General features: G+C 39.0%; 2 protein-coding genes across 2 annotated transcripts in view; both read right to left on the bottom strand.

Moving 5' to 3' along the window:
- The window catches only part of igsf11 (immunoglobulin superfamily member 11), a 103,845-nt gene extending 98,539 nt beyond the window's left edge, over window positions 1-5,306 (bottom strand). Inside the window, exon 1 of the mRNA XM_067594147.1 lies at window positions 4,662-5,306. Coding sequence (XP_067450248.1) covers window positions 4,662-4,722 — 61 coding nt within the window. The 5' untranslated portion in view covers window positions 4,723-5,306. The remainder of the gene's footprint in view (window positions 1-4,661) is intronic.
- A 4,391-nt stretch (window positions 5,307-9,697) lies between these two features.
- LOC137186711 (uncharacterized) lies at window positions 9,698-11,715 on the bottom strand. Its single transcript, XM_067595763.1, has 4 exons — window positions 11,592-11,715; window positions 11,177-11,262; window positions 10,720-10,935; window positions 9,698-9,892 (listed from the first exon to the last, which is right to left on the bottom strand). The coding sequence occupies exons 1-4, from the start codon at window positions 11,611-11,613 to the stop codon at window positions 9,887-9,889; spliced, it is 330 nt and encodes a 109-aa protein (XP_067451864.1). The 5' UTR covers window positions 11,614-11,715; the 3' UTR covers window positions 9,698-9,886.
- Between the last annotated feature and the right edge of the window lie 621 nt (window positions 11,716-12,336).

Consider the following 12,336-nt stretch of genomic DNA (forward strand, 5'->3'; position numbering starts at 1 on the left):
ACCAAATGCCACATGTACTGCATGTTACGGATCAAAGATTCTTTTATATATGCTTAAAGGTGCAGTGTGTTGAATGTAGAGGCATCTAGCGGAACAGACTTTGCAGAAATGGAATATAATATTCATAAGTATGTTTTAATTAGTGTTTAATCCCATGAAAATAATAATCATGTTTTCATTAGCTTAGAATGAGCCCTTTTTATCTACATAGGGAGCTGGTCCTCTTCCACGGAGGCCACCATGTTGCACCAACATGTTTCTACAATAGTAATTTCAGTGACTTTGATTCACTGATGAAATGTCTTCATCACTCAATTAAATTAAAATGCTTTAAAACAACAGCACAATACCTCTGCACAGAATGAAGAAGTGTTGACAGAGTTGCTTAACTGACTGCAATGAACTTCCACTGTAAAGTGTTTGGTACTTGAAATGTTAGAGAGGTACAAACCTGGATCTGAAACAAGTTTGACAAGTGCGTTGAGCGCCTGCAGATGAGCTTCTGTTTTAACAAGTGACACCCCACCTCCCCAACACCCCTTTTCATCATCTAACTCAATGCAGTTAAAAACACAATTTATCACATTTCAGCATGATCACCATCACCCTGCTCCCTACACGCGTATGATTCACTCATGATCCTCTCATTTGCCACTCTGATTAAAGGTACAACCAACCCGAAAAACCTCAAAGCCACAAACCTCTAAACCCCAAAACCTCTGTGAACTGACCACATCAGATGTTTGCCCCAGATGCTTGGCCAACTGCCGCGCAGCGAGAACAGCCTGTGGACTCTTTGGGGCCTAGTTTAATGTGTGCTTAAGAGACCGTGGGACTGGGCAAACGCTGTGCTCTCTCTCCTCCAAATATCTGCCCATCATTTATTCATTCACACTCCCAGGATGGCCGCTGCCGCCATCATCTGAGGACCCCGTCGTCTGAAGTCCTCTGCGCCTCTGTCGCTCACACATACACACGCGGACGCACACACGCACATGCACTTTGCAAGCGGTCCCAGGGGTCTTTTAATTTTTTGAGAGGTTATTTTTAGTGAGAAAAATAATCGAGGTGGAAAGTTCCATCTGTCCAACACTCTTGTTCCAGCTGCTCCTTTTTAGCAGCAGGCGGAAAGAGGAAGAAAAAAAAAAAACGCTACTTATCTGATAAATCTGACACAGACAGGATTTTTTATCATACGCACTCTCCGTGAGCAGGATTTTTTAATTGAGAGGCTTCTTTTAAGTAAGATGCTAGGTGTGTGACATTTAAAAGAAAAAAAAAAAAAAAACACTGCAAGATCGCCTAGGGTTACAAAAGTGGGAGTATGTTTAAATGGCTTACTGTGCTGTTCAAAGCTCTTGTTACCGTGTTACCTCTCATTTTTTATTATCTGTAACTACCTGCAAAAAAAATCTAAGGGAGTAAAACAAAGCAGCTCTGAAGAGGCAATAGAAGCATTGCAGCAGCAAGCATGATTCTGTTGATTTTCAGACCTGCCACACATTATTATATACAGTATAGTTCTTGAGATAGTATTGAAACAATGGTTTTATGAACCTAGACATAAAAAAATCACTTTTCAAACTAGTCTTTATGGCCAGCTAGATGTATTTTCTGTAACTCACCAAAACCACTGCTGCTGTGAACCCAGTGCAACTGAGTGGCATAAATCACATTTGAGTGATGGATTTATTGAGAAATGAAATCGGAAAACTGAGCAAAGGAGACGATGTAAACAACAAACAGACCAGACTCTCTATGTAATTTCATACCAGAACTTTCAGCAGAGCCTCAAAGGTTAACAAGCTCACAGAAGAAAGTGAAGAAGGGTAACTGGTCTCAGTTCAGCTTTGATGCCAACATGAATGCCCTGAATGTCAATGAGCAAGAGAAAGATTCCATGTTGTCTTTCTTTTTATGCTCCAGCACTCCTCCGTCCTCACTGGACTCTTTATTTCAAACATATGGACAGCAGGATGGAAGCCCGGAGCCTAATGTGAACATTTCAGTGTATGCAAATTTGAAATGTTCTATAAGATCTATTATGCAGACAACCAAAACAAACAGCAGCAGTAGTTGAAAAGTTCAGAGCCACCACCTCCTCTTGAATTTAATTTGCTGAATTGATTGGACCTCCGCATCGGTCCCTGCCACACCCTTGAGGGTTGATTTGGATGAATCGTTAAATCGGGGCATGGACAGAGCAGCTCTGTGTTGATATCGCCTGGAGGGTACATTGTGACAACAGCTGAACCAATCAGTTTATTAGCATAAAGCCTCTACTGTTTATTATTCTAACTTTTAGAAACTTTCTTCAAACACTTCAAGCAGTGCAGATCTAAATAACTTTTCTTCGGTGTATCGCTGCGAGATTCCCATTGCTAATTGAGAAGAGGGGATGCAATATTTATGTGTAACTCGGGAGCGTTGATGGTTGAAGAAGGACATGACATATCCCCTAACTAATGCTGAAAGTACGAAGGGGGCCCTGCCATAAACTTGGCCGTGACTAACGCCTGTCAAAATCACTTATAAATTTTCCCTTCCTCCTGTCATAGTTGCTCACAGTTTCCTGGTCTTCCAAAACTTTCCTCTTTAGCTCTCTTAAATGTTTACTGTATGTCCACAGCCACAAAAACATACCGCATGGCACGTCCATTAAGATCAAGACAAAAAAAAAAACCCACAAAGATAAATATATGCGAGGTAAATGTGAAGTGACTCAGGCTTCATTGTGTAATAACCCAAAACGATCCAGTATCGGCTAATGTAATGAGCTAATCCAATCAATTCAGTGACAATGTATGACATGCAAAAAGTGGAGGTCAGTACACAAAGCCAAAACAAGCAAACCACAATCAATACTGAGTTTGCTGCATCAGAATTTATTTATAGAAACACTGGCAGCTCCCCACCAAGACGCAAGAGGAGAGAGGAAAAACTGTTAATAGAGCTGCTGAGAGTCATTTGTAGACTTGACCCTTCAGTTATTGCAGTGGCTGAGGTTCCTGTAGAATGGCCACAATGCACTGTTTTCATTTTGAACCATTTTGTCAGACAATGGACCAGACTGATCAAATCAAATAAACTTGTGTATATATGTGTGTGTGTGTATATATATATATGTGTGTGTGAGTGTGTACGTGTAACCCTGAGTAAAGCTGACAAGACACCATATATCCACTCACTGCAGAGGTATACAGCTAAATAAGTGAGCAGTGGAGTGAAACACCTGGGCAATCAGGGCTAAATTCAATCTCTGTCCAAGTTCTGTCCAAATTGACATGTCAGGCCAGTGTGTGTGTGTGTGTGTGTGTGTGTGTGTGTGTGTGTGTGTGTGTGTGTGTGTGTGTGTGCGCGCGCGGTTCAGTGGAAATGCTATTGCTTCTCGACATGAGGCTCTGAGGGGACTTAGTCTGTATTCTAGCATTTTTCTGCCCTGTTCTGCTTTATTTTCTGAAAAAGAGAAAGACTTGTACACTATATGAAAAGAAAGATGAAGATTATTTCAAGGAATTTATTTCAGTGCCAGTTATTTAACAGTCTTATAATGCATATTAACCATGTTCATCTGTTAACTTCCATCATGTTTGTGTGGATACAAAAGATATCAATTTATTAAATGGTGCTATTAATCATTTCTTAAATGCTACTTCTATTTTTGGTTGTTTTCAATTTTATTCCTTCGAAGCTTTCTCTCAACTACAGGAAACATTCTAGCAGGCTTACTTCACAAATATCATTCTTGGTTACAATATTTAAGGGAAATTATATAACACATCATAATAAAGGCAACCTAAAGTATGACAAACTCGCTAAATTTACATGCTCTCTCTGTAGGAATACTGACGGATTCAAGAAAACCACTGCACTAAGAAGTAAGACGAGATCGATAAACTTGTAGTTTAGAGTAACACATACACAGTAGAAGTCCCACAGGAGAATCATGGGAAATATAGTGATTTTCCTGTGGGGTTGCCTGCTCTCCTGTGCTGCCTGGTCACCATGCTTCTCGTTAATCGGGCGGATTAGCAGCGCAACCCTTCACCGTCTGCTCCGTTTCTATTTCAAAACACAGACTCTCCCACCACTGTGTCACGTTTTGAATGTGTATCCGTGGCGGTTGCGTGGTTTAACGGGGGAGAGAAAAAAAAGCAGTAATTTCAGTCCTTGTGTAAGACGCGCATATCAGGCAGTGCAGAGCGCATTATGGATAAGACGCGCACAATCAAAAGTGCTTTTGGGGGAGAGATGACATGGCGACTAGTGCTGGGGAAAAGTCATCCTAAATCAGCGCTTTGTTTTTTTGTGGAAATGCCGGGGATTTGTCAGCCTGATCCAAACATACAGTATTAAGGAGGGAGGGCGGATCAAATGGCTGTGGCACGCGCTCTTGGAGTGGAGAGGTTGAGCCCGTGGCACAATTTAATTCCAGATACATCTGTTTTTGCAATACTGATGCAGATGTATTGTAATAATGATTTGTCCACGTGATTCGAAATCTGTAAGCCTTTTGAAATAATTCTCTAACCTACTACTACTGTTACTACTATTATTAATATTATTATTACGCCTATTATTACTATTATTTTAAGTGTGTAAGGTGCATTGTAGTTGGGAATAGACAGCCTACACAAGTTTTCAAGTGTCAGACAACTTACCCTCCATACAGAAAATGACCATCCAGGCTATCCATAGGTCCGAGTTATGAAACTTCACCATGGTTCGTAACTGTTCAGTGTGTCGTTTTCAGTTTTAGCCCAACGCCTCCTTCTTCAGACTGTATCTGCTCCGCTCACAGTTTCCTTGAAGAAAAGTAACTGTTCCTTGTAATGGCATGAGACATGCAAGCAGTCCGGGATTTTACGCAGCGCACACCAGCGACATTTTCCCCAAACAACGTGAAATGTTCAAATTCGTAGACAAAAATAACCTTGCGAGCATTTCTATCCAGCACCAGGCACTCGTCTCTCCTTCGGGCGCTCTTTACTCCGATCCTCTCCTCCCGTTCTTTGGTAGCTGCTAGTCACTCCAAGACTATTTTCTTCCCTAGTCCTCTATCCAGTCAATTTACGCACGCTTGGAAAAACTCAGTGTGCACCTGCTGGTGAACGGAAAACTGTTCACTGTCGCTGAAAGTGACTTACAAACAGATCAGAAACTGGCACTTTTCCTGACCGCTCGGTGAGTCTCTCCAACGCGTCTTGTTGCGCTCCATGGTTTCTGTCTGCTCTGCTGAAGCTGAGCGGACCTGGGAGCAAATCACACAGACTTGGAGACAACACAACTTCCGATCAATATTTTTCAAAATAAAAAAATCCAGGGAGCAGCACGGAGTTATTCAAGTTATTCTATTTATTAATTTATCAGTTTTATGAATTATCAGGGCGTTACTGATTCGCTCCTCACTCGTTCTTTAGTAACTACTCACAGTTTTGTTTTCCTTTTGTTAAAGTGTTACCACAGCTTATAAAGAGCATTTAAGGAGGAAAAGGTTACCAAAGGTCAGAAGGTCAGTCTGTCAATCAGGGTTGAGTCACTTTACTCCTTTACATATGTGTTCCACATATTTTATTTTATTTTAGAAGTTAGTTAAGCTACAAGATAATGTTTCTTGTTTTTGTTTTTAAATTAAGAAGCCTATCAAATTAAGAAAAGTCAATGTTGAACTTCTATAGCTACAGAAGAGGATTAGGGCCACGTGAAAAAAATATTTGAGTTCTGAGTTTAAAGTCAGACTTCTAAACTTAAAATTTAAATTTTTAACTGACTTTAAACTCAGTGCTGAAATAGTTTTTTCTCATGTGGCCCTATCTTCTTCTGTAACTAACAAGCAATAGCCTGCAACTTAAAGTGTCTCCTCCATTCCAGGATGCCTACGCTGCACTTTGTGTATTGAAAGCAGCATTAATTCAATGGACTGAATTAATTTATTCATTCATGTATTTGTTGCACAAAATGGTCAAGTACAAAACGTGGATTAATCAACCAATCGGGAGTCTGCTACCTTGAAAAAGTCTTACTCGTTGCTTTGGCAGTTTGTCTAAATGCAGCAGAGTTGGAGACAGTCTTCAGTAGTCAGACAGACTAACAGCTCCACTGTGAGCTAAGCTGAGAAACTCACCTGGACTCAAAATACATTTATTCTGTAGTTAAAATCCACCTGACTTCCTGTTTGGTCTGAGTGTGTCTGTGCGGCTTGACGGCGCTCAGCAGCGGGTGACCGGAGCCCGGCTGTTGCTGGGAGACCGCTGACGCCAGAGAGAGAGAGAGAGAAAGAGACGTTCGTGCCCTCCTGCGGTGCGTCCAGAGAATACCGACAGAACACAACAGAGTAGAATAGAACAGATCAGAATACCGACAGAACACAACAGAATAGAATAGAATAGAATAGAATAGAATAGAACAGAATAGATGTTGTACTCTTTATAGTCACCATGTGCATACTTAGGCTAAGTATGGCACTTTTAAAGTATACATAATTATAATAAATATGATCAATAATATTCAAGATTCAAGATTTCTTTATTGTCATTTCTCAATACTCGCATACATTGAAATGAAATTACGTTTCACCCGGAACAAAAAGTACACAAAAGTATAAAAACCTAAAAAAAAAAAAATAGCAGCAATATAATATAATAGAAATATATAATAATAACATAGCTAATGTAGGCCTAATTCTTCATATTCTGGCAAAACTATAGAATTCATCAGTCTCATTGTTGCTACATTAGACTCTGCATTCTGATTCATTTTCATCATTTATAATGTAAATATCAATGCAGTGTGACTGTAACACAGAGATAGTCTACAATGGGAGCTTCACTCTAGATGAGTTCTTCATTCAGTCCAAGTCTGTTACATGTCAGAGGCACTAAGAGAAACCCACACACAAAACAAACAGACTACAGATTGTGTTGTGCATGCACACAGAGCTAACAAGCAAACACATATCTGTCACTGTCTTTTCTTACACACACACACACACACACACACACACACTCACACACAGACACTCTATTTCCAAATCATGTGAAAGATAATAAAATGCTCAATTACATACAATTTCATTTGAGAGTTTTTAATCTCAGTGAGTCAAAGTTTGTGTGCGTAAGTTGTAATAAAACGGTAATGTGTGGTGCAGCGTGGCAGTGTAACAGACAAATCATTCATTTCGAAGATTTCCTCAGTGAAGAGCAGCATTAAGAGAAGAAAAACTTACTCAAGAGTGACTGCAGGCTAAGAGGACTACTCAGTGATTAAAATAAGCAGGCTGCATCAAACAACCTGTGTTCAGGCCTCTAATCACTCTAATCCACTGATCAAACCTCGCCCACCTCAGCACTAAATGACTGCTTACATCTTTCCTACTTCACAAGACTTCTGGTGTCGGCACCATGTCTTCACCAAAAAAAGCTTCCAAACATCAAAAGAGAAACGGTGTCGACTGATTTTTTTTTTTTCCTTTAAATTTTCTCCCCTAATTAGATTTTTAGACTTTAAAAAAGGGAAAAATCAAACGGGAGGACATCTATCTTATCATCCTGTCTTCTGCACAAAGCTGTTGGCAGGATTTCACAGACGTTTAGCTGTCACTGCAGACATATAAGGTACAAGTTAGAGAATCTTAGGGATGCCCCGAAGCCTTCCCATCTCCCTCTTTGTTCCTCTCTTTCTCTTCCTGCCTGAACTTTAAACTTGTCTCACATGCGTGCTCAGCTCCCTTTCTAAAAAAGGTCATGTAAATTTTGTGATATTGCATTCATGCAAGTTGCATCAGAGGGAAAACAACATCCAGCACATCGGCTTGTATCTTAAAAGTTTGATGCTGTAAACAAGGTTTGGTGTCACACCTGGAGGAATCCCTTCTGTATCAAAGCCATTATGACAAACACAGTCTGTATTGTCACACACAGGAAATACTGAACCTGTGAGATGATTTACAGCATGATTACTGGGATGCTACATGTATGTATGACATTCTGTTTGTCAAAAATGCACTGATGCATACTTTTCTTAAAGTGATTTTGTAGCATATGATGCTCTTTTTTTAAAATCTTTGTCATTATCTTGTCTTTGCATATACAGTAGCTACGTTTGATTCATCTTTTATGTATGAGGTTCAGTTAGGGCGGCAATTTTTATTATCAATTAATCTGCTGATTAGTGTTTCGATTAACTGGTTAATTGATTGGTTTGTAAAATGTCAGAAAATAAAGAAAAAAGCCCATCACAGTTTCCTAAAGCCAAAAGTGACATTGAAGTGATCTTGAAATTGCATGTTTTATTTTGAGCGAACTGTCCAAATCCTTAAAAATAAGTTTACTATCACATAAAGCAAAAAGAAAAAGTTGTATATCCTCATATTTGAGAAGCTGGAACCGGAGAATCTTTGTCATTTTTGCTTTAAAAATGATTTAATGACTTTGCTTTTATGTTTTCACGTAAAGCACTTGGTGCATGTACTTTCTCTTGTTGTAAAGCACTTTGAGCTGCATTTCTTGTATGAAAGGTGCTATATAAATAAAGTTATTATTGCTGTATTAAACAATGAATCAGTGATCAAAATAGTTGCTGATTCATTTCCTGTGTAAATATTTTCTCCAAAATAGTGTTGCTGACTGTTGTATTCATTTCCCAGTAGCTACAGACAAATGCAAATGACACGTGTGATGTGCCAAGTCAAGTGACTGCTGCTGCACTAAATCAAACAGAAGCAATGTACAAAGTCACAATGATGTCCAACAGTGAGAAAATATTTTAAAAAGGAATAACATCAATAATATATGCTGTTCTGAAAAAAAGATTACTTTTTTTTGCACAAATTAAACCTCGTACATGTACCTCGACCAGATCAATGCATCAAGAAAATGTTCTTTTACACCATCTACTCATGTTCCCCTTCAATACTCCCTTAGGTTAAATAAAACACAGGTTTGACCATGATGGATGGGTTACACTGGGTCTCTTCAGCAGCCCCCAGAAAGATGCATGCTTGATTTATTATTGATTCTTCTCTGAAACTGCTCCATTTTTCTTTTTCTGCACCCCCTATAAAAGATTCAAAAGACCTGAAGGAGATCCTCAATGTTAAATGTTGTAATTCTCTTCTCCTGACAGTCCTGGCTGGAGTTCACGATAACTTGAATATTGATGTCAGGTAAACGGATGATCCTTTTTTCTCTTTTTAGTGCTGCATCATCATTCTTTGAGTTGTTGGATCATTTTTTAAGCGGCTTAATTTTTTCCCTAAGGATATTTTGTTGATTTTGAATAAGTCAAACTCAGATCCACTGATGCCTGCTGATAAGAGTAACTTAAAGTGAAATCAAGCAGTCATTACACTCACTGAGGGTCAATGTTCTGAGTTCTGAACAGTATCCATACAATGAGGTCCTTTCATATATTCATCTTTCTCGACAGAAAATCCATTTTTATTTCGCAACAAAACTTGTAGTACTTGTGTGCATGTCCAAAATACTTGCAAATGTCCCATTTACAATAAAATACTGTGTATGTTTTCTTGTATTCTTACCTATAAATCTTGAAAATAAAACTTTCATTGTCTACTTGAACTTCAAACTTTGATTGTCCTTAAAAATAGAAAACACTGCCATCTTGTGGTGAAGAAAACACTTTACTCGACAGAAGAACTTCATGGAAGAAGAAAGAAGAAATCCGTCAGGCATTTTGCTTGTTTTCAGGAACATTTACTTCTAGGAAGTAGCAGATTTATTTAAACAAGACCAACATGTTACAGTGACGTAAGTGCAAGGACAAGAAAGAAGGTTGGTACTATTGCACACTCAACAACACACACTCAATATGTCAATACACAAGACCATAAGAGACTAACAGAGCAGGCCGGTCCCCCAAGGAAGCATCAGTTCTGAAATGACAAAAAGGACAATGCTGTTACTGCAGAAAGAAAACATGATTTATTAAAGAACTTCTTGAGGGCCACAGTTCCTGTCATGAATGTATGAATCTTTCTGGCAGCAACATAAACACCAGGATGACATTCATTTTTGGAGCAGGAATATTACGGAGTCGAGTCAGGCTATGACAGGTCTGTGTTCACTTCTGGGGAGGCAATTAAACAGAACAGCTCTTATATGACTCTTATCTGACCTGTTTCTCTCCTCTCCCACCCTGGGCTGGGTTCTTTCCTCTTTTGCTTCAGTCATTTGCATGGAAAACCTATTATTCATTCCAATGTGACTAACAAAACTGCACCAAAATGAAAGCAATGTAGCCTAAAAGTGATAAGAGCAAAAGTTGCTCACAGATTGGCTGCAGATTAACAAGATAAAAATAAATCTGCAGATAAGGAAGATGGTCACCTGACAACAAAAGAGGAGTAGTGAGCGTATGAATGAAGACAGCTTGTACACAGGTGGGTGTGTCGCAGCTGATTACAACTGGCACTGCTGGTAAGACCTGTTTTGGATCTTCCACACGCACCGGGTGACGAGCAACGAGCCCGTGATAAGTAACCTTTGAAACGGGGTGTGACTGGGGTGTTACCTGTTGAGCTGCATTTTATTGCATTTTCTTGTTAAATGTATTGTGAACTACAAACAGAGGAATGTTGGAACATTTTTACACACTGAGCAGTGAGCAGTGATAGAGGTTAGTCCGTGGGTGTACTTGTTCACTAGAGTAAAACTGTTTTATATCAAATAAAATATCTCTAATAGTGCAATAGTACAATACCTCATCACTGCTGGAGGATGAAGATGAGGATGAGCTGCTTGATTTATGTCCATCCTTCTTTTCCTTATTCTTCTTGTCCTTCTTCTTCTTATGCTCTTTGTGCTCATCTGACTTGTTCTTACTGCCAGACTTATGCTTACTGTCAGACTTGTCCTTCTTGTCAGACTTCTCGTGACTGTGAGACTTGTCCTTACTGCCGGACTTGTCCTTACCGTCCTAAAATAAAAAAAAGGCAAAAAAAGTTTAGATGCAGTAAATTTACCAGAGAAGCAACTTTTCAATATCCCCTTCCAGTAATGTGCCCTGGCGAGACCCACTAGTCTCACTGCCAAAAAGCAGCTAAAAGCATAGATTTATATATAAAAAAACACACTTTTCTAAATTCTATTTCTCAGTAGCTGGAAAAGCTCTTAGCATATTTGTTACAATGCACACAAACAGTGCAAAGCCTCCCCACCTTATCCTTGTCCTTGCTCCATGGCCAATTAAACTCATCCTTATGAGCTTCCTCCTTCTTCACTGCACCTTCATCTTTACCCAAAGCTGCAAGCAAGCAAAAGAGACAGATGGTGAGCAGGCTTAGAATAAAAGTGATATAAAAATCTGAATTACTTTCACCAAGAAAAGAAACGTCTAAACGCTGCAATATATCAAGTAAATACACCTTGCTGGGTCTGTTTACACTGATGCAATTTGTCACTGTTTTTCTTGTGTATATATTTGAATAATTAAGCTGCCAGGTGTAAAACTTCCCTCTAAAAAGCCTGTTGCTCGCTACTTGGAAACATGTTTACTACATAAATCAGCCGACCCACGTCGACTCACACTTACGGGATTAATGTTTAATACTCACTAATGAAACCAAAGCCTACCTGATGAGAGATCGAAAGACATCGTCGGTCTTGTCTGTGCGCCTGTCCAAACAAGTGACCGCAGAGATTGACAGGCTGCTTTTTTCACAAACAGGAAGAAACATGAGATGGCAACACCTAAACCACGTGATCTAACCTGACCACACCTCCAACCACAGCTCCAGTTTATTAATACATTTATTATTCACGTTTATGTTCAGTATCAGAGTTAAGAATTGTATGAACGTTACAGACCAACACAAATAAGAAATGCAAATGCTATTATTGATACTGCGTCAATACTTATTTGTGTAAAACGTGTGTAAGGGGCTGTAGCAAAGTGACAGGTGAGGGTTCATATTTTACTTTATAATAAAGCAGAACCGCCTCCACTTTTCTCAAAATAATATGTGTGGCAAACATGATAAAATGTAGTTGATTCTTCATTCAGATGCTTCAGCACAACACATAAACAACATAAACCCACTAAGCAGTTTGTTTTTGACAGTGGATGATATGTTACAGCTTCCACACAAGAGTATATATGAAGAGTTAGAAAAGTTATTGGCTTTAGGAACTTTAGGAGTTTTTAAAGCCAGTTGACACATTATTGACTTCTGAGTTATAAGCTTTTGTCAGTTATTGTTTGCTAAATGTTCTTATACTATTTTTTCAAGATTTTATATTCAGTGGTGGAAGTACACAGTTGAGGTACTTGCACTTTACTTGAGTGTTTCCTTTATACTTTTTAACTTTTATAGATAAA

This window comes from Thunnus thynnus, chromosome 7 (assembly GCF_963924715.1).
Source record: "Thunnus thynnus chromosome 7, fThuThy2.1, whole genome shotgun sequence".
NCBI lineage: Eukaryota > Metazoa > Chordata > Actinopteri > Scombriformes > Scombridae > Thunnus > Thunnus thynnus.